Source organism: Coloeus monedula (assembly GCF_965178545.1).
Source record: "Coloeus monedula genome assembly, chromosome: 8".
NCBI lineage: Eukaryota > Metazoa > Chordata > Aves > Passeriformes > Corvidae > Coloeus > Coloeus monedula.
The window spans coordinates 25,719,915-25,740,815 of NC_138788.1; the positions used below are offsets into that span (position 1 = coordinate 25,719,915).

The following is a 20,901-nucleotide window of genomic DNA, read 5'->3' on the forward strand; positions in this document are numbered from 1 at the left end:
CCCCGGGGAGGGGGACACGGGGCGATACCGGCTCGAATCACCGGAGGGAGCGGAGCTGGGGGACACGACACCCCCCCCTCCCCTGACCGTGCCTCAGTTTCCCCTGTGTGCCCCTGGGATGCTCCGTGCTAAGGGAGGAGGTCAGGGGGGGCACCACATCCCTTGCCACACGAGCCTCGCGGGGGGACGCGCCCCCAGACCCCCTGGCGGGGGACACACACGGGACTGCCCCCCCTCCGCCAGCTGCAAGGCCAGCCCCGGCCGCTCTCGATTGACAGCTCCCGCGCCCGATGGCCGCTCCGGTCCCGCAGGGAAAGCCAATCCCCGCGGCCGGGGGGGCAGGAGGCGGCACTGTCCCCCGGCCTCGCCTTCCCCCCCGCCCTGCTGCCAGGTGTCTCTTTCGCAGGTGGCACCATGGGGACAGGTGAGGAGGGCACGGGGCGGGGGGGAGGGAGGGACGGCGGTAGGGGGTCCCCTGTGCCCCTTCGGGAAGGGCGCACCCGCGTCTGATGCTGGCGGGGGGTAATGGGTGGGCGCCGTGGGGGGCTGGCAGCGGCGGGGATACCGGCGTGTCCCCGGAGCCGGGGCCATCACTTATTTATTGAGGTCAGGCTGGGGCGAGCGGGGAATGAAGTGGGGGGGACACTGTGGTGGCGTTTCACCCACCCCTGGAAAATCCCCGCGGGAACTGCCTTGGGGGCTGGTGCACCTATCTCCAGCCCCATGGCACTGGGAATTCAGAGGGGCTCCAGGGAGGATGGGGAATGGCCAGAGGGGTCAGGTCCTGCTCTCCAGCATAAAGCTCATGTCCCCGTGTCCCCTCTCTGGAGCCCTTCCGGATTTACACTGTCAGGTAAAGCCCCTTTGCATCCCCTGTTCCGGATTTACACTGCCAGGCAGAGCTCTTTTGCGCCCCAGCATCCTTACCCGAGGGCAGGGCAGCCTGTGCCCACACCCCCACGGCAGTAGCCAAGAGCTATGTGACAGTTTGATCCTCGGGACACCATAGGACAGGAGGGGATCAGGGAGGGGGCCACAAAGCTCCTTGTCCCTCCAGGCTGTGCTGCTGCGCCTGGGACCTGTCCTGCCAGCGGCGAGCACCCAGGCCAGCTGCCCCCAGCATTGCACTGCTAAAAGAGAGCGGTGCCCAAGCCCGGGCATGTGCTGCTGGACTATGCCATGTCCCCTGCTGGCTGACGGGCAGCCCTGGCCCTGTGAGGACGCAGCCAGCCCTGAGCCAGACGCCGGGACACCGGAGTGCCCAGCTCCACCATGGCCCAGGACTGGGACACAGTGCTGTCGGGGATGACGACAGGCAGCCGGTCACGGAGCTCCAGCAGCGAAGCCAGCCTGGCTCCCCGCTACCTCCTCAGCAAGCAGAGCCGCCTGCTCAATGGGACCACCCGGAGCAGCCGCACCGCCTCCCCCATGGGCCGTGTCATCCTCATCAATGCCCCCATCGAAGGTGCGTGGGATGTCCCAGCCCTCTGCCCACCCCCGTGGCCAGGAGGGCCCCAACGGCTGAATCCCCTGGGACTAGGGACAGAGAGGGCTGTCCTGGGCCTGGGGATGTTCTCAGCAAGAGAGACACCCCTTGCCATTGCTCATACCCAGAGCTCATCTGCTCCCCTGTCCCCACAGCCAGCAGCAACGAGAGTGACATCATCAATGCCATCACAGTGGAGAAGAGTGTGGACGGCAAACTGGGCTTCAGCGTCCGTGGCGGCTCCGAGCATGGGTTGGGCATCTTTGTCAGCAAAGTGGAGGAGGGCAGCACTGCTGGTAAGAGGGTCAGGGTGAGGGACACCAGTGAAGATAGGCACATGCCAACAAGAGCCTCTCAAGGAGCTCCCAGTGACATGGTACCACAGCAACAATGCCACCCTTCATGGTGGAAAGCCACCATTTGCTCCCTGCTGCCTTTGGCCATGAGATTTTCAGGCTGCCCAAAGTGAAGGGCAGGACACAGGAGCAGACAGCCCTGTGCCTATGACTCTGAGCTCCATCCCCAAGCCACGGCAAGGTGACAAGCCACTCAGTGCAATTCTCAGGCACCCCCGCATCTCTTCCCAAAGGGTTTGGACCAGGTTGAGGAAACACTGAGGGAGGCGATACCAAGCAAGGGCATCAGTACCAGGTCAGATGCCCAGATGAGCCGTGTGTCCCTTGTAGAGCAGGCCGGGCTGTGTGTTGGTGACAAGATCACAGAGGTGAACAGTGTGAGTCTGGAGAACATCACGATGAGCAGCGCTGTCAAGGTCCTCACTGGCAACAACCGTCTCCGCATGGTGGTCCGGCGGATGGGCCGTGTGCCTGGAATCAAGTTCTCTAAGGAGAAGACAGCATGGTGAGCAGGGCATATCCCATGCCAGCACCCCAAAACCCAACCCCGTGGAGGGCATGCTGGGGGAGGTTGGTGGAGGATTCTGGGCAACAGGGAGGATCCCAGAGCTGGGAGACCCCCAGGGTGGAGTGGCATCAGAAGCCTCTGGCAAAGGTGGGGAGCTACCAGGGTGGGGTACAGGATGGGATAGGAAGGTCTGGAGCAGGTAGGGTGGGTGCAAACCCCATCCTAAACATCCCACATCCCCGTCACTCTCCTCCACTGGGTGCCACCAATGGTCCCATCCTGCTGAAGGACAAGAGCCAAATCCCTGAGACCCCCTACGCTGTACCCATGCTCCAGGGTGGATGTGGTGAATAGGCGCCTGGTAGTAGAGAAAAGCGGCTCGACACCATCAGAGAGTGGCTCTGAGGACGGGCTGCGGCGCATCGTCCACCTCTACACCACCTCCGATGACTACTGCCTGGGCTTCAACATCCGCGGTGGCAGAGAGTTCGGCCTTGGCATCTATGTCTCCAAGTACGGCTGCCCTGGGGCATGAAGGGGTTGTGACACCCCAATCTCTGCTGGGCCCACGCTGGGGCTCGGCCTCTCTGGCTGAGCCTCCCCCCACTCTCAGAAGACTGTGGGCATCACCACCATGGGTGCTGAGCCATGGGGTTGCCCAAGAGGAGGTGTGGGGCAGGAGCAGGACTCCAGCAAGTGCTTGGTCCTATCCTGCCCCCCTGCTGCCCTAGGGTGGACCCCGGAGGGCTGGCGGAGCAAAACGGCATTCGGGTGGGAGACCAAGTCCTTGCAGCCAATGGAGTCAAGTTTGAAGACATAAGCCATAGCAAGGCAGTGGAGGTGCTCAAGGGGCAGACTCACATCATGCTCACCATCAAGGTACCCACACCCTGCCCCATGGACCCTCGTGTGAGGCAGGGGTTGGCATGTCCCTTCACTGGCACTGTCCCAGCTCAGCCCAGTGCCGGGGGCTGGTGCAGCTGCTGGCTGGTTGGGTTTCAGGCGGGTGGGAGGGGGGGATGCATTATTCATGGCTGGCACCAGATCGAGTTCGCTGGGGCAGCCGGCACTCACTGACCCCCTTGTCCTCTCCCCCTGTGCCTAGGAGACAGGCCGGTTCCCTGCCTACAAGGAGTTGGTGGCCGAGTACTGCTGGCTCAGTCGCTGTAAGGGCAGTGCGGCGCGGGTACCGGCAGGGGCGCTGGGCTGGGGCACGGTGGGGCTGGGACTCCCATGCGTGTGATGTCTGACTGCTGTAGGGAGGGAGAAGGTCCATATGCCATGGGGTCCTGAGGCCTTGGAGGGAGCACGGAGCTCCCTGTGCCACTGTTAGCATACACACAGGCCTGATGGACTTGCAAGGTCCCACCTGTCCCCCATCCGTGGAGGAGACATGGAGAGCCCCCTGCCACAGCCAGCAGCATTGTGGTCCCTGTGATTCCACAGCATCCTGCATGTCCACTTTCTTGGAGAGGACATGATGATCCCTATGCAATGGCCAACAGCCCACTGTCCCCATGGCCCTGTGGGTTCCCCACATGTCCGCGGTCTTCGGGAGGGACGTGGAGCTCTAGGTGGCCCACAGTGTGTCACAGTGTGTCCCTACTGTGCCTTTGCAGTGACCAACGGGCAGCTGCAACAGCTGTCTCAGACATCAGAAACCAGCTCCTCCATCTCCTCCTACTCCTCGGGACCAGCACCAGGGGCAGTGAATGGGCTGGGGACAGCTGCCCCAGTGCCCCCAGCCTGCACCGTGGATGTGGCCATCTCCACAGAGGACGGGCCACGGCGGGGCTGGGTGCGGGAACATGCCGAGCGGGCCATGCAGACCGAGCCAGCTGCCGAGGGGCTGCCAGAGACACGGCGCACAGTGCGGCCCCCCGAGCTGCTGCGGGACACGGCCATCCGGGGCCAGGGCACTCGCGAGACCCCCGGCACCCACCCACGCCGGACCTTCACCCACTCACCCAAGACGGCGCTTCTGCTGGCGCTGAGCCGGCCACGGCAGCCCATTACACGCTCCCAGAGTGACCTCACTGTCGCTGGTAGGCACTGGGGCACAGCCCCACACATGGGACTCAGCCCTGGCTGAAGTCCCTTTCCAACCCCGCACGCCCAGCCCTGGGAGTCCCACAGCTCAGGCCCTGCGCCATGTGGGCAGCCTGTCCCCGACTCAAGCATCCTATAGCCCCTGACCCACATGGATACCTGCCCCCCCCCTCCTGGGCTTCCTGTAGCAAACATCTTGGCCCCTACCCTGGCACCCTATAGCCCATATGGCCCCCTGGCCACCAGCCCTGGGTATCCTATAACGCTGCATAGCCCCAGCTCTGTCCCTGGGGCTTGCCAGGCATCCCGAAGCCCAGCCCTATGGCCCCTGGTGATCCACTGCACCCCACAGAAGGACTTCTTTCCAGTCAGTGTCTCCCAGTAGCCCCTCCAATCCCCCGAAGTTTCCTGCCCCCAGACAAGATTTGGGGTGGCATCCCCTCTCCTCTCCAGTTCAACACCCCCATCTCTCTGTCCACAGAGGAGAAGCGGAAGAAGGAGAAGCCAGAGGGACAAGGGGCACGAGGTGGTCCCCCAGGATTGCACCGCTCCAAGACCCTCGTCAACCTCTTTTTCAAGGGGGGCCGTGCCACCAGCCAGAGCTGGGCCCCCCCCAGCCAGGAGGCCCCTGGCTCTGATCGCCGGGCCCGCGCCAAGTCCCCAGGGCGTTCTGACGGGGACAGAGGTATCAGCCTGGGTGACAGGGCAGACAGGGACTCGACCTGGGACTGTTCCCCCTTCTATGGGCCTGTTGTGGCATCCCTGGCACAGAGAGGGCATAAGGAGGGGTTCCCCAAGCATGCAGTTTTGACAATGGGCGGTGATGCTGCTGTCTGCTCTGGGCACTCATCGCTCTCCATCTCCCTTGCAGTAGGCGCTGTGCAGAAGATTGTCATCCGGAGCCTGAAGCGGGGTAACGGGGGTGCCCATGTGCCCGGGGGGTGTGGGGCAGGCTCTGCATGCGCCTGGCCCTGCGCTGCGTGTGTCTATCCTGCTCTGGTGTGGAGTGAGCTGCTGGGGTGGGGGGCATGGGGAACTCTCTGTGCTGGCTGGGGCAGTCCTTGCCCCGCTGGCCACCCCTCCTTGTTGTGCCTCCCCAGAGAAAAGCCAGCGTGCCACCATCCTGGGCCCCATGGGCATCACCACCCTGCAGCCCAACGGCAGCGACCCTGAGGCCCGGCTCCCGCACATCCAGGACACTGCTGCACGTCTCCTCAGCCCCGATGAGGTGACAGCCGTGCTCCGCCACTGCTCCCGGGTACGCACGGAAGGCAGAGCGGAGGCGGGGCACAGGCAGGGTAGCGCTGCCACCCTGGGCTCGTCCCTGGAAAGCTCCTGCGTCCTGGGGGCACGGCGAGCACTCTGTGCCCATGCTTAGCTCGGGGAGGTAAACCAAGGAACGGGTGAGGGGGCATCCATCCACTGACCCCCCTCCTGTGCCCACAGTACCTGCATGAAGGCAGCGTGGAGGATTTGGTGCGGCCGCTGCTGGCCATCCTGGACCGGCCTGAGAAGGTCCTGCTGCTGCGGGACGTGAGGCGAGTACTGCTAGGAAATATCTGGGAAGCTCAATATTGCCCAGGCTGGTGTGACTGAAGTGGAGCCTCACATATGCCCCGCAGCCCTGATCACACTCCACCCCAGAGGCTGCTACAACCTGTCCCCACCTTTTTGCCTTGGCAGGAGTGTGGTGGCTCCCACAGACCTGGGCAGGTTTGACAGCATGGTGATGCCCCTGGAGCTGGAAGCCTTTGATGCCCTAAAGAGCCGCTCAGGTAGATCCCAGCCCCCCAGGGACCTTGACTGGGGGCAGCTAGTGGTCAGGGGTGGGTGCAGCTCGGGAGGTGACTAGGGGCTCTTCCTGACTGCAGTGCGCTCACCTGCCCTCCGCCCGGCCCACCATGACGTCCCCCCCAAGAGACACCTCATCACACCAGTGCCTGGTAAGTGCCACCTGTAGGGTCTTCCTAGACACCAGGCTGCCCAGTGGGGGCAGGGTGGAGGGAGTACGGGGGCAGTTCGGGGGAGGAGAAAGGGAGCTGGGATACCTGAGTGCAGGGGGTTCCAGGGAAGAAGGCATCTGGTGTCCCTGGGTGTTGGGAAGACTGGGAGCAGCACAATCTGTGGATCTTGGGTGCTGGGGTTCTTGGGGAGGAGGACTTGGAGTGCCTTCAGAGAGCTGGGGTGTCTGGGGGTCCCTAGATGAGGAAGATCTAGGGCCCTAGGTAGCATAGGACCCAGGGCTTTGGGGTACTCATGGGAGGCCTGTGTGGCAGGGGTCCCACGGAGCAGGACTGTGGGTCCCTGGGGAGATCCCTGAGCCCCTCTCGTTGCAGACTATCGGGGTGGATTCCTGCTGAAGCCAGCAGGGACCCCAGAGCCGGAGGAAGCTGGGGAGCAGCAGGCGAGCCCAGCCCGTCCAAGAGCCTCCCCCAGCCCCCGCCGGCCTCACCCCCGCACCTACACCCCACTCCCTGACGTGCCAGTGGATGCCTACGCCTCCGCCAGCCGGCCCCTGCCCACCCTTGGCCCTCAGTCCCCCAACTGGCTGCTGGCTGAGCCCCCCGCAGGCAAGGGGCATGGGCACTCTCGCAGCCCCCGGGCCACCTGGCGCAAGGAGCCCCCCAGGACAGCGCCTGACAGAGAGGCTGAAGTGCTGGGGAAGCCCCAGCGGGCACGGCCCCCTCTTGCCCCTCTCTTTGGGGGGCCAGGGGGTGAAGCGAGGGCTGGGGCAGCTACCAATGGCCCTGAAGATGCTGGCAGGGAGGAAGAGGAGGAGGAAGAGTATCATCTGCTCACCGTCACCCTCTCCAAGCTGAAGCACTCGCTGGGTGGGTGGCACATGGGTGCGTGGCACATGGGTGGGACCCCAGGGGTGGGGTGAGGACCCTTCTGGCACCAGCCTCAGTAGGATGGGTGGCACCTCCTTGGCAAACAGTAAACCCCAGAGCATTCCTCCAAAATGAGAGCTGTCCCTGCCCTGGCCCCTCATCTCTGCAGGACCTACCAAATAGGGCAAGACAAAGGTGCAGCTACCCAGGGAAAGGTGGTGCCATGCTTGGGAGCAGGTGGAGGTCCCAGTCTACCCAGGTGTGAGTGTCTTGTGGCTCCCTTGCAGGGATCAGCATCTCCGGTGGTATTGAGTCAAGGGCGCAGCCAGTGGTGAAGATTGAGAAGATCTTCCCTGGTGGAGCTGCTTTCCTCAGTGGCATCCTCAAGGTAGGGGGTGTCCCAGCACATGCCAGGGGGTGGGCAGACACTCCCATCCCTTGGTGCCACTGGGTTGCTGGCAGTCCCCCAGCACCCCAAAAGTAGCTGCACTTCACCCCGCGGCCTTCCCTTCTGGGACCCAGGCCGGGCAGGAGCTGGTGTCGGTGGACGGGGAGAGCCTGCAGAATGTCACGCACCAGAGGGCTGTGGACATCATCCGCCAGGCCTACCGCAACAAAGCCAAGGAGCCCATGGAGCTGGTGGTGCGGGTGCCTGGACCACCTCCAGAGTGATGCTGCACCCCCTATTTGAGGAGCCATGCTGTGTTCCAGAGGAGCCAGATGGCTCATTCCTGCACCGAGCTGTGGCTGGTCTCAGTGCAGCCAGAGGGTGTGAGAGCCAGACCTGCTCCAAGGGAACGGAGCAGCTGCCCACTGGAGGACCCAAGGGAGAGTAGCACTGGCAACACAGGGGAAGGAGAGTTGGTCCCTGACCCTGCTCTGGACATGCAGACAGAGTCATGAAAAAAACACAGCCAGGGGCTTGTTTTTAATCGCCGTTTCCGGGTGGTACACGGACGAGCCAGGCTCTGGGAACGAGACATGACTGAAATAAAGTACAAAAATTCCCCCCCTGGAGCCAGGGGTGACCAAGCCACAGCTGGGCACAGCCAGACTTTTCCTTTGGTTTGACCTCCCCGGGTGCCCAGCAGGGCCCCCCCACCTCTGTCCATCCCCAGGGGTGTCCCCAGGGTGTCCCCAGCTGGCACGTGCAGCACCACGCCCCTCTCCCCTGGCAGGCTGGGCATCACAGAGGCACTGGCTTTTTTGGGGGAGGAAACAGAGGGATGCTGGGGGCAAGGGCATGGGAAAGGCACTGAGGGCAAGCTGCCCCATGGCAGGGGTGAGGGGGCACAGACTGGTGGGGTGTGAGCTGGGAGGGGGTGATATGTTTTGGTAAGTCCTATAAAAATAGAGTTATTTAAAATGGCACAGAAACGAATTCCCTGACAAACACACGAAGGGGTGTGAGGGAGGCTGGCATGGGCAGGGACAGGGCACACGCCAAGTGACTGGGTGACAGTGCCAGCAGGGATGAGAGGGAGGGGACAAGTCAGCCCTCCCCCGCCCAAGGTGACCCTGGCTGAAGCCAGCGCTGCTAATCCCCCGGAGCTAAGAGGATCAGCAGAAACCAGTTCCGGGCGGCCCCAAGGCCAGGACTCAGCACCCACCTGACCCAATATCTCATGGGCACCCCTCCCTGTGGTGGGCACTGATACACCCTCGCCCCAAGACTTCAATGCTGGGGAGGGGGCAGCACCTCTGCCCCTTCACAGTGCCAGCAGTTCGCAGAGCTGGGGGAGAGCAGGGGCCCCCCACAGCCCCACAGCTCCCAAAATCACAGGGGCTGGAGGGCCCTTCAGCCCTCCAAGCCTGGGGCAAGGGTAGGCAGCATCTCAGATCTCGGTGGCTGTGATCTCCTCAAAGGGCGGGTCAGGTGGGTCACAGAGCTCGGGCAGGGGGTCCTCGCCCTGAAGCCGGAGATGCTGGAGCCGCTGCTCGAGCCGCCGGTTGCGCCGGTACATCTGGATGTAGCTGTATTGCAGCTGCTTCTGGTAGCGGATGACCCGCTCCTTCTCACCCTGCCACGTGCCGCGCTCCTGCTCGAAGGCATCCCGCTGCTCCTGCCCACGCCGCCGCTCCAGGGCCACCTCTGCACGCAACCTCTCCAGCTGCCGCCGTAGCCCCGCACTGCCCCGAGGCTCCTCGCCGGCTGAGGGGCATCCCTCACCAGGTGGGGGGCACCCTTCACCGGTGCCTGGGGGGCATCGCCCGCGGGCAGCTTCCCGCAGCCCCATCACCTCCTGCTCGAGCCGGCCAGCTTTGGCACGGAAGAGGTCAGCTTCGCTCTTGCGGCGCTGCAGTTCATTGGCACAGACCTCCAGCTCCAGCGCCTTGAGGCGGGTGGCCTCCTGCAGCCCCTGCGCCCGCCGCTCGCCCGCCTGCAGCTGTGCCCGTGCCTCCCGCAGCTGAGCCCGCAGCCCCAGCAGCTCAGCACTCCGCTGCGCCAGCTCCGCCTGTGCTTCCTTCAGCTGCTGCTTCAGCAGAGAGATCTCCCCTGACTTCTGGCACACCTGTGGGGATGATGGGGTTCAGGTGCTGGCCAGGACCCCCCAGCCACAGCCTGCACCCCCGACACCTCTGGCACTGCTGGGTGACTCACCTCCCACTTGGTCTCCTCCAGCCGGGGTGCCAGCTCGGTGCGCTCCCGCTGGAAGGAGGCACAGCGACGCTCCAGCAGTTCGCGCTCCTGCAGCAACTGGGCCAAGTCCTCCTGCAGCTGCTTCTTCTCCTGCTGCAGCTGCAGCACCTGGAGCTGCAGGACCTGCTGCCCCCGATGTGCTGCATGGGCCGCCTGCCGCGCCTGGGCCGCACAACGCTGCCGCAGCCCCTCCAGCTCCTGCTCACACCGACGCTGCTTCTCTTCAAACACCTGGGCCAGGGGATGCAGAGCTGCTGGGAGGGCAGCACGGCACTCTCCCACTTCAGCTGCCATCTCCAAGATTGGCATCACAGGGAGGGGGCAGCACATCTCCCCCAAATGGAGCAAGGGTCCAGGAAGAGTGCAATATGGTGGTACACACCTCCTTGTGCTCCCCTAGTCGTCTGCATGATGGGCCCCCCATGTTAGCACCCCCAAAGCCTATAGGGCTCCTCCAGCTCCATCACAAGCAGGGAGCAGCCACAGGTCCCAGGCTCATTCAAAAAAGGGAACCCCAAGATAAGGCACCCCAGTCTGTACAACTGGTCCCATGGGCCATACAAGGGTCCCCCATGGACTACATAGGACCACCCAACTGGTGGGAAAAATCCACACACCCAGATCCACAGGAAAAGGTATCCCCCTGCAAGGGTCTGTAAAGGGTGCCCAAAGCAGGTTCCTACCCCCAACAAGGGGGTATGTCCACACTAGGTGCTCCAGGGAGGGAGACAGGGACAGGACATGCGGACACCAGGGACATACCTGGCAGATGGCCACCTCATTTTCGTCCAGGCTGTCACGCAGGAGCCGCAGCTCGGCCTCCCTCTCCCGCAGCTTGTCCTCCAGCTCCCGCACCAGCATGGCCTCCTCACCAGGCAGTGGAGAGCGCCCGCAGGAGCCACTCTCCGAGGAGGGCCGGCCCCGGCCACTCAGCGAGCCCGTGCTCTTGCTGGAGGACGAGCGCCCGCTGTCCGAGTTGGAGGGGCGGCAGCCCCCTGGGGGGTCGAGGGGGCCATGGGGGGTGGTCGGCAGGGCACCCACCTCTGGATGCTGGCTGCAGCCCGTGCTGTAGGTGGGCAGGCTAGAGAGGGAGTTGCGCCCCGAGTCCGAGAGAGTGCTGGCACGGCAGCTCAGAGAGCCAGGCTTCTCAGCACCCAGCAAGTGGGTGAGGCTCACCTGGCTCTCCGAGAGCCCCAGGCGCGTGCCTGGCTGGGCATTCCGAAGCTTGGATACCACTGGCTTGAAGGCCATGGGGCGGATCAGGGTCTTCTCCACATTCTGCCAGGAAAAGAGGGGAAAATGAGGGGTTGGGTAGGACCCACTAACCCCAAGAAGGGTTGTCTAGGAATGTTATGGTGGGTGCCCCCAGCCCTAACACCTTCATTCCCCAAAGGAGACAGGGGCCAGTCACCACCCACTTCATCCCCTTTCTATGGGTGTCCAGGTGAGCTCCCCAAACACCCTTGGCATGATGGAGGGGACATTAAGAGCATGGGGATTGCCACTTCCTCAGGGACACCAGAAGTGTGGCCACATGACCCCATTTCACACATCTGAGCCAACAATACCAGTGGCACAGGGTGTAAAGTCAAGATCGCAGCACACACCCACCCACCCACCATGATACTGCCCCCCCGCACCTCTTCCAGCTTGCCAGAGACAGGTACAAGCTTGGGGGGTGGCCCCTGAAGGTGATCACTTGGTGCTTGGTCATCACGAAGATCATCTGAGTCGCTACAGGGGCTGGTAGGAGAGGAGGCATCAAGCCAGTCACCACAGAAGCCCCCGTTGGCGTACGAGTGGGTAACACCGGGTGCAGACACACGGGGCTCCTCAGGAGTGGCCCGGAGTAGCCCCTCCTGCTTGCAGAAGGAGGCAGTGGAGGGGTCCCCATCGCTGGCGCAGTCATGGCGAGGCCGGACAGGCAGGAGGCTGCCCACGCTGCCCATGGCAGCAGGGGGTGAGCGGGCAGCGGCGCAGAGCTGTGTGGCCCCCTCAGCAACAGCCTCAAGGGGCACTGGCAGCGTCTGCACGATGGCCATGGCGGGGGGGCCCCCGGCGGGCAGGGGCACGCAGGCAGCCTGCAGGCAAGGAAGACGGCATCAGAGCCATGGGCACTGAAAACAGTGCCCCATCAGCTGCCAGCATCCCTAGGTGGGCGTGGGGGAATCCCCAAGTCCCCAGTCACCATCCCCAATTTTATAGGTGAAGGTTGGCCCAAGGGGAAGCAGGCAGAAGGAGATGCCAAATGAACCAGAACAAAACCAGAATTAGTTGGGGGAGTGGTACTAGCAACCACCAAGTTGGCCTCAGCACCCCAGTGGAGCAGCCAGGGCCTGCCAGGGGCTGTGGGGTGCTGGTGGCAGCGTAGGGCAGTGGCAATGCAGTCCTGCCTCATGCCGTGCCCTGGCGTGACCCTGCCACGGGAAGCGTGCCAGGACTGGAGGCAAATCCCAAGAGGCCTGCAGAGAGCTGGCTCACAGGCAGCCTGCCTGCCTGTCTGCCCCCCAGCACCTACCAGAGCAGCCTCACTGAGAGTGGGAAACAGCCCCACACACCAGGGTCAGCCACCTCCTCTGACCCACAGCCCCCACCTCTCAGTAGTGACCCCACAGAAGCTGCTTTCCACCCCAAACTATCCACAGTGGGGCTCAGAGTTCCCTGGAGAGGGCCACCAAGGGGGAAGCTGCCCGGTGGGCACCAGGCTCTTTCCCAGCCCCAACACACGGAGGCTTGTTCCCGCCCCCTCCAGCTGGGGGGGCTCTGCCGGTCTCTGCTGTGACTCCCCCTGTCCCGACCCACGCCATACGCCCGCGTGACGGGAGCCGGCCGACGGGCCGGATCCATCCCCCGCTGCCTCATCGCATCTCGCACATGGCTGCGGCTGGCACAGGGCGCGGGCGGGGTGGGGGGGGCCGCTGCCCGCACGGTCTCGCCCGCCGAGCTGTCACCTGAAATCAATCCGCCTGCCAGCGCCCGGGGAGGGGCGGGCAGGGGAGAGATGCCGGCGAGCCAGCCCCCCCGCCACCGTCACCCCCACCGGCACGTGCTGTCCCCAGGCACCGTGACCTCACACCGTGCTCGTGATACCCTTGGGTGGGCAGGTGGGCGACCCCCCCCAACAGCTGCGCTCACCTCGCCAGCCGCTGCCCATCCGTCCGGTCCACTCGGGTCCCCGCACCGTGAACACTGCTCCGCCGACCCCTGAAGCGGGGAGGAGGAAGAGGAGGGGGTCAGGGGGCTGAACGGCAGCAGGATCCCCGTGCTCCCCGCTGCCCCCTTCCCCCCCAAGTCCCCTAGCCGGCAGGGCCAGGGCAGGTGGTGCCAGCGTGGCACTGAGGGAGGCAGGGGAGCCCGGCGGCGGGTGCGCTGCTCCTGGCACCCCGGGTGGGCTGCGGTCACCCCGGAAGGTGTGGTGGGGACAAGAGCCCGCCACGGGGACCTGCTGCTGCCAGAGGAACAGGAATCAGAGAACAGGAAGCCCAAAGGGACATCTCATGGTCCCCCAGCCCAGCCAGCCACGGGACAGTACCCCACCCCAGCGAAACGCCCTCAGGATGTGCAGGTCAAGGGGACGGACACCCCTGGGGACAGTGGGTCCCTGCGCAGCCTGGAGGGGACACCGTCACTGCTGGGGCCCTGCCAGGAAGGCGATGGGAGGAGACTCCATCTTCTCCCTCCCCCCAGCCCCCCGGCCCGCCGAGAGGGTCCCACCGCCGCCCGGGGAGAGAGGGAGGGAGTGCCCAGCCCGGCCTCCAGCCACCCAGTAAAACCAGTCTCCAACTGGAGTGGCGTCACCTCCAGCCACTCCGGCCGGAGCACAGCGTTGCCGGATCCCACCGTTCCGACCCCTAAATAGCAAGGGAACACTCGGTCCCTGCTCGGCCAGACCCCCACCTTGAGCTGCTGTGGGGATTCCGGGCCCCCGGGGACCCCCTTGCCTCGACGGCACCTCAGGGCCACCCCAGGGCAGGGGGAATCAGCCCCCTGTCCCTCCCCACATACCCAGCACATGCGGGATGGATACCATCCATTCCAGGCTGTGGCCCTCTCCAGGCCCCCGGCATCCTGAGGTTCCCTCGATAGTGCTGCCCCCCTTGCCCGCCCAACGCACCCCCCCGCTCTCCACCCACCTCCCGCTGCCCCACTAAGCCCCACAGTGCCCAGCCCGTCCCATGGTGCTTCCACCCATCCTGACCCCACAGCACCCTGAATTGCCCCACGGCGCCCGTGGGCCCCACTGCCCCACAGTTCCCCCAGAGTGCCCTAAACCATCCCCAAAGTTTCCCATGACACCTCTAAAATGCTTCACGGCGCTCCTGGGCCTCTGCTGCACCACACCTCTCCTAAAGTGCTCCTAAACCACCCCCAAAGTGCTCCAAAACACCCCCAAAGTGCCCCACGGAGCGCCTAGGCCTGCACTGCCCCACAGCTCGCCCCTGAAGCACCCCTAAAGTGGCCCGCGACCCCCTCAACTACTCCATTGAGCCCCTGGGCCTCTGCATTCGCAGGACCGTCCTGAAGTGCCCCTGAAACATCCGCAAAGCACCGCACGGAGTTCCAGGGCCGCCGCTGACCCCCCAGACCCCCCCGAATCGGCCCCGGGGGGCCAGGCCCCACAACACCCCAAGCGCCGGCAGCTCCCCCCGAAGCACCCCGCCACCCAACTCCCCGGAGCTGCCCCGCGCCCCGCCGACCCTGCGGGACCCCCGGGCGCCCCCGACCCGGCCCCCGCACTCACCGCGGCCCCGCCGCCGCCTCCCGCGCCGCGCCGCGCCCCGGCCCCGCCCCGAGCGGGCCCCGCCCCCAGGGCCACGCCCCCACCGACTCCGCCCCCGCCGCGAGGCCACGCCCCCGGACAGGGGCCGGGGCACGGGGGGACACGGGGGGACACGGGGGGACACGGGGGGGTGCATGGGGCACCCCCGCCTGGTACATTCCCAGTCACGTCCGTTCCGGGGGATTCCCAGAACTCATCCCCTTCTCTGCCCCAGCCAAGCCCCCCGTCTCAAGGCTCTCCACCCCCAAAGTATCCCCAGGCCTCTGGGATGAAAATCACCCTCTAGGTTATGCCCCCTCCGCACATTTTTGGTGAGCCCAGCATTCTGCTAAGGGGTCTGGGGGCCTCTGCCCCACTTGACATCACATCATCCCTCCCCATGAGTTGTTACAGCTATTGCCACCCTCCAGCCTTTTCGAGAGACCCAAACTGGGGGCAAAAGAATAAAATAAACCCTCATGAAACCACCTGACCCCCGGAGTCTGGGATCAGCTAAGGTCCCCCACAGGCTCAGCTTCTTCACCCCCTCCATGGCTCATGGAGGGACAGGTGCGAGATGGGGTCCTGGGCTATCCCACTGCCTCACTTCCACTCTAGAGCCCCATGACCTGAACTAGACTGGGTCAAACGGAAGCCAGTGAGATGGAGGGGGCCCTTGGGCTGAGGCAGGACACCCACAGCCCCCACCTACACTGCCACGAGAACCCTGACCCAGCTCCACTGCCCCCTGCCTTACCTCTGCTTCCCCAGGACCCTCCTCTGCCATCACCCCCGTCCTGCCTGCAGGTGCTCACACCTGCATGGCCAGCACCCAAAGGTGCTCTCCAGGTGAGCTGGTGCACCCCGGAAACCCAGGGCTGGGTGTGTACCACCGCCTGCTCTGGGCCCTCATTATGGCTCAGGTTAAAACTATTCCCAGCATGGAGGTTGGTAATAATCTGGTGTGCCAAAGCTAGGGCAGGATGCTCGGCAAAGCAGGAACATCCTCAAGGGGCCACCTCCTCCCTGGCCAGGGTACCCTCCCCAGACCCAGGGCACTCCAGTCACAGAGACAGAAAAGACACTCATATTTATGCTTTAATAAAACTAGAAAGAGGAAAAAATCAAAGGGATTAGACCAAGATCCGGCCATGGACACTTCCTACCACGGCAAGGACTAGTCAGGTCACAGTATTTGCTGCCTGCAGCCCTGAGGGCAGGGGGATGGCAGCCCCCCCAACCCAGCAGAGCAAGGCAGGGCTGTTCCCCACATGGTTTTATTGCTGGTGATGCCCCCCAGAGAAAGGGGCTTGGGAGACCCTGAGCAAAGGGGGCCAGGTCAGGCGCCAGCTGAGTGGGTAGAACAGCCAAGTTCCACATCACACCTGCTCCCACCCTGGAGCATGAGCCACCCATAATCTCCCACACTTTCCTTCACGATCTTTCCCTTGCTGGCTCCATCCCAGCCAGGATTGAGCTCACAGACCCCATTTGTGACAGGGGGGTTTCTACTACATGTTCCTCTGCACAGCTGCCCCCCACAATCCCTCCCAGTTAGTGACAGCTCATTATTTCAGCTCCATTTTAGACACAATTTAACGACCTGACCCAGGTCCAGAGATACCCAAGTCCCAGGCCTGCAGATCATCCCTACCATCATCCAGCTTACTCTGCCTCCACTCCCCCCATGCTCCCAGCACTTAGCAACAACATGGAGCAGCCAGTGTTTGTGAAAGCACCTTCCCCAGCCACTCTTCGTTAGGATGAGACCACTCCTCCTCTCATGGAGGTCCCCCATCTCAGAGACACTGTGCTGGTGGTCAAGAGGTTTGTTCGTGCAGGAGAAAGGCCCACAGAGGTGCATGGCAGATGCTCCCAGGGAAGAGGAGCTGGCATATTCTAGCCTTGGGCTGCCAGAACTAGTCTCCATCCCTCCAGATGAACCAAGGAAGAGACCTGCTGGGCTCATGGTTTCTTGGAGGCTCCTGAGCCTCCCTCCACAGTTTTATTGGCTAAAAGCTCCTTCTCCCCCTTCATTTTCTTCAGCCTGGCCTTGCTTTTGGAAGATGAGAAGGAGAGCGAGGCCTTGCTGAACTCCAGAGGGAAGATACCCACGTCCCCGTCAAAGCGATTCTTGGACACCTGCAGGTAGCGCTTCCCTGGCCCCGTCACCAGCTTACGGTCCTGCAGGATGAGGACGTTGTCGGCCTCCTGGCTGGCCTGGGGAGAGGAAAACATCTTCAGGGGGCTGCCAGCAATGCTGCCAGAGTCACAGGCCTCAGATATGCTCATGAATGCTTGCCCAGCTCCTTTAAACCCCGTTACAGGGCACCCCAGGCCACAGCAACTCCAGCATTTCCCCAACATCAGCCCCTTGCGCTCTGCTGGAACATCCCAGTGACCCACCAGGCACACCCTGGGGAAACGGGATCACAGGAGGGTTGTGCACAGAGAGCACCTCCTGCCCACTACTGCAGGGTTGGTCAGCATCCTGGAAGAGACCAGAGTACTCAGAGAGCCCATCCCCGCACCCTCCCTGCCTCCCTCTTTAATTATCTCCTACTACATTCCACTCATAGTCAATGAGTATTAATTAACTACACCTAAAGCCCCAACAGAGCTTTAGCTGACAATGGGTTTGCTCTCTGCCTGCATCAGGACTCTGGGAGACATCCTACACCTTTCAAGTGCCCAGTCATCATCCAGGGTGCTGATGGGAGCTGGGGATGACTGCCCAACATATCCTAGCCCCTTCCTGGGAATAAGCTGTGCTCAAGGGACAGGAAAGACCACCCTGGCCCAGCTCACCTTGGCAGAGCCGAAGATGGAGGCTGTCTGCAGCTCCTTCTCATCATCCTCCTTGCGAGGATGGATGATCAAGGTGATGTGGCACGTATTGTCCGTGGCAAACTTGCGGAAGGCACCAACGACGTAGTCCTGGGCAGCGAGCCTGCCACAGCAGCAAGAATGGGGTCAGGGGCTGGCATTGCTCAGTGGCTGGGGGCATTGCTCAGTGGCTGGGGGCAGTAAGGTGCTGATCCCCACAGCAGGAGCCATCCAGGAACATGGGCTTGCTCTCCATGAGGCAACCAAGCCTACACGGGAAGAGGGATGTGGCACGGCAGGGATGGCTGGTAACCTGCTCACCCCTTCCCACCTCTTCCTCCCTAGGACAGTGATTGCCCTTTAATGAAACACGGCAGCCAGACAGGAGTAAAGGGGACACCCTGTGTGGGTCCCCAGCCCCTGCCGTGACACCTGACAGAGACAGCTCCAGCAGTGAGGGTGGCAGAGGTAGGAAGGATTAGACTGGAGAAGGGCTACCTGTCCACAGAGAGGTGCTCGTGTCCCATCATGAACTGGAGATTGTCGACAACCACGTGGGTGATGTCGTACATGTAGACTGCGTGCTGCATGGTGTCAATCACTGTCCTGAGAGGGGAGACCAGGATCAGCCCCAGGGATTAGTGGAGGTGGGGATGGGAATGCTGAGCCAGGCAAAAGGACGCAGAGAAAGAACTGGAAGGTACCAGGCTGGGTCCCGATGGGACCTGGGCACATCTCACCTCTGCCTCCCTCCCTGTATAACAGGTGCAGCCCCATCCCCACAAGTAAAGGTAGCTGGGATCAGGAAGACCCAGCTGCTGCCCACACAGTCCCTGCCCACTGCCCTGCAATCCCCCCAGCCCACAGGAACTCTCAGGGCATACGGGGATGCATGCAGGTGCCACAGTGCCTGATGAATAGAAGGAGCTGGAGGTGCCTGTCCTCCCTCTTTAGCAAACAACAGCACTGCAGGTAAGCAGGGTGTGGGGGTACATGTCCTGCCATGGGCACAGGCTGGCTTCAGAGCAGCCACCTAGCACAGGGTCAAGTCCCCTTCTTCACCCCCACCGCAGAGAGAGGCTGCAAGAGTCCCCATGACTGGTGGTTGGCCACACAGTTCCCACACACCAACCCTGGGACTTCAACAGTCCCAATGTGCCTCCTGCCAGCCCCAAATCTGTGACTCACTGCGGGGGAAGAGCCCCAGCTCCCCAGGGCCCTGCAGCACATGCCATGAGGGGTAAATGCCACTAGGAATGGAGGTGCAGGACCATACTTGATGTTCTGCTGGCCATGGAAGGTCATGAAGTAGAGCGGGAGCTCCTCGAAGCGATCGGCCCACTCATCGTACAGTTCTAGCTGGTCCTCCAGGCGCCGGCCAGCGAACTGCGTCAGCATGATTTTGGCCAGGCGGACATTGTTGATCTCAAAGCTGCCCCACAGCGTGCACACTCCCTGCATGCACAGGTCCAGTGCATACTCGCTGATAAACGTGGTCTTCCCACTGCCCGTTGGGCCTGGTACAAGGACAACAACAGGAGAAATTAGCTGGGGGAGATGATCTGACCCATCCTGAATGTGCTGGGGGGTTGTTTAGAGGTGGAATCACCAGGGAGCAGGGTAAGAGAAGCCCAACTGCAGCACTCACACCATAAATAAACTTCTCGTGCCACCTGGGTGCTCTGCCGTGGCCTCCCACAGCTTGTGGGTCCCCACAGGTCCCTGTGAAGGGCTGGGCAGCCAGTGGGGTGAGCACAGGGAGGGCTCAGACAGGAGGTGGCAGGCAGGAGCAGGAGTAAGGGACAGCCCAGGACTTCCTATGCTGTCCCAGGCAGGGAGTCCATCACCACACTGGCACGCACGGTCCCACCACACTGAGAAATGCACCCCAGCCTCTCACACACTCACAAGACAGGCTCAGTCAAAGCCATGAGCAGAAAGAGACCGGGAAAACTCGTGAAGCACCACCCCCAGGAGGGTAAAGCCACCAAAGACCCCTCTTCTCCCCCTGTCCACAAGTCATTGTGCCCGCTACCTGTGAAGATGGTGAGCTCCCCTCTGCGGTGCCCTTTGAGGAGCTTGTTGAGCTCGGGGAAACGTGCCCACTTGACGCCAGACACCTGCTCAGTGTTGACCAGCTCCCCAAACACCTCCTCGCGCAGCTGCCGGAAGGAGACGATGGATTTGTGGCTGGCAAGCAGGGCAGAACGCAGGATTTTGGTGACGTTCAGGCCCTGGTTCAGAGCCTCCAAGGGCCGGGGCTGCAGGTTGCCAGGGCGCACCAGAGAGCAGCGCTTGAGGCTCAGCTTGCGGGCAAAGAGCTTGGCAGCTTCCCAGGAGCGCAAGTCCTCGCCCAGCCACAGCGTGATGCGCTTGAACTGCTCCAGGTAGGGGAGAAGGGTGGGAGGCAGGCAGCTGGCCCCCCGTGGCAGGGCCAGGGTGGCCACTCCTGCACTTTGGTGCAGGGCCAGGGCATCCAGCTCCCACCCAGTTAAGACCAGCTCTGTGTCTCGGCGGCCAATCAGGGGCAGCCCAAAAAGATTGCGATAGGAATCGAAGCGCGGTAAAGTCTCTTCCACGTAAGTTATCGTGCTCCCCTTCTTCTCCACCCTCACGAGCTTCAGGCCCTTCAGGGTCGCGTTCTGAGGGCTGAACCAGGGGAAGACGAGAGACCTGGCAGTCCTCAGATAACGCACCCCGAAGCGTTTCAGGGTGGCATCTGTCACCATGGAGATACCAAACAAAGCCTTGGTCTCCTTGATCTCCTTCTCATCCAGCAGCTCCCAGAGCGGCAGAGCCCGTTCCCAGATGCAGCGGGCATCCTCGCGAGCCTGTCGCATTTCCTCCTCCACCTCCTCCGAGCTGGCAGGAGGAATGGGAGTAATGCCACGGTGCCGCAGCTCCACGTTAGCCTGGAAGTCCTGCCAGGTACCCTCGGCCAGGGTGGCTGTGCACAGGAAGCTGCCCGTGGTCTTGTCAATGAAAAGCGTGAACGGGGCACTGGCGGACAGCGGCTGGCCCCCGCCGTCGCCGGTGAAGAGGCTGGGGGTGTGCAGGCAGCTGTAGCCATCGTGGAAGGGGATGTCCTCCGCCCGCAGGTACTGCCGGATCTCGGTGATGGAGACGGAGGGCGCAGGCCCGTCGGGGGAGGGCAGCACGTCCTTCTTGTAGCGCCGCTGGCCGAGGCGGCCCGGCGCCCCGGGGCTCAGCGAGGCTCCCTTGCTCCTGGCCCCGCCGCACAGCAGCGGCAGGAGGCGGCTGGCGGCTCTGCCGGGCCGCAGGGGCACCAGCGCCATCCTGACCGCCCCGGCACCCGCCCGCGCCGCCGCCGCTCCGCATGGGCGGCTGCCCCGCGGCCCCCGGCCCCGCAGAGCCGCTCAGGCCGCAGCCCCCACGTGCGTCCGCACGGACACCGCCATTGCGGCTCCCGCTCCCGGCGCGTCAC

The 20,901-nt window shown here is 63.4% G+C and overlaps 3 protein-coding genes across 3 annotated transcripts; 1 reads left to right on the forward strand and 2 right to left on the reverse strand.

Moving 5' to 3' along the window:
• Window positions 1-1,272: 1,272 nt before the first annotated feature.
• PDZD7 (PDZ domain containing 7) lies at window positions 1,273-7,902 on the forward strand (the record flags this gene model as incomplete). The annotated part of the gene is made up of 16 exons (XM_082286335.1): window positions 1,273-1,465; window positions 1,642-1,782; window positions 2,173-2,347; window positions 2,687-2,863; window positions 3,082-3,229; window positions 3,456-3,516; window positions 3,970-4,395; window positions 4,881-5,084; window positions 5,271-5,312; window positions 5,500-5,657; window positions 5,846-5,937; window positions 6,083-6,174; window positions 6,271-6,342; window positions 6,736-7,230; window positions 7,518-7,618; window positions 7,753-7,902. The coding sequence occupies 16 exons, from the start codon at window positions 1,273-1,275 to the stop codon at window positions 7,900-7,902; spliced, it is 2,727 nt and encodes a 908-aa protein (XP_082142461.1).
• Window positions 7,903-8,133: 231 nt separating this feature from the next.
• On the reverse strand, window positions 8,134-14,640 carry LZTS2 (leucine zipper tumor suppressor 2). The gene is made up of 6 exons (XM_082285906.1): window positions 14,613-14,640; window positions 13,007-13,075; window positions 11,512-11,952; window positions 10,634-11,149; window positions 9,833-10,102; window positions 8,134-9,743 (listed from the first exon to the last, which is right to left on the reverse strand). Exons 3-6 carry the CDS (start codon window positions 11,911-11,913, stop codon window positions 9,066-9,068), a joined length of 1,866 nt encoding a protein of 621 aa, XP_082142032.1. The 5' UTR covers window positions 11,914-11,952; window positions 13,007-13,075; window positions 14,613-14,640; the 3' UTR covers window positions 8,134-9,065.
• A 1,108-nt stretch (window positions 14,641-15,748) lies between these two features.
• On the reverse strand, window positions 15,749-20,884 carry TWNK (twinkle mtDNA helicase). Its single transcript, XM_082286331.1, has 5 exons — window positions 19,492-20,884; window positions 18,733-18,973; window positions 17,955-18,062; window positions 17,439-17,580; window positions 15,749-16,850 (listed from the first exon to the last, which is right to left on the reverse strand). The coding sequence occupies exons 1-5, from the start codon at window positions 20,750-20,752 to the stop codon at window positions 16,596-16,598; spliced, it is 2,007 nt and encodes a 668-aa protein (XP_082142457.1). The 5' UTR covers window positions 20,753-20,884; the 3' UTR covers window positions 15,749-16,595.
• Between the last annotated feature and the right edge of the window lie 17 nt (window positions 20,885-20,901).

What these genes read in the sequence shown, in the direction of transcription:
- LZTS2 (XM_082285906.1), bottom strand. Translation starts at nt 11,913, where the DNA reads ATGGCCATCGTGCAGACGCTGCCAGTGCCCCTTGAGGCTGTTGCTGAG. An exon ending in ATGAGGTGGCCATCTGCCAG is followed by an intron (nt 10,103 to 10,633) that starts GTATGTCCCTGG and finishes CCCCTGGCCCAG; the next exon opens with GTGTTTGAAGAGAAGCAGCG. An exon ending in TGGAGGAGACCAAGTGGGAG is followed by an intron (nt 9,744 to 9,832) that starts GTGAGTCACCCA and finishes TCATCCCCACAG; the next exon opens with GTGTGCCAGAAGTCAGGGGA.
- TWNK (XM_082286331.1), bottom strand. Translation starts at nt 20,752, where the DNA reads ATGGCGCTGGTGCCCCTGCGGCCCGGCAGAGCCGCCAGCCGCCTCCTG. An exon ending in CATGGCCAGCAGAACATCAA is followed by an intron (nt 18,063 to 18,732) that starts GTATGGTCCTGC and finishes CTCCCCTCTCAG; the next exon opens with GACAGTGATTGACACCATGC. An exon ending in GAGCACCTCTCTGTGGACAG is followed by an intron (nt 17,581 to 17,954) that starts GTAGCCCTTCTC and finishes CTGCTGTGGCAG; the next exon opens with GCTCGCTGCCCAGGACTACG.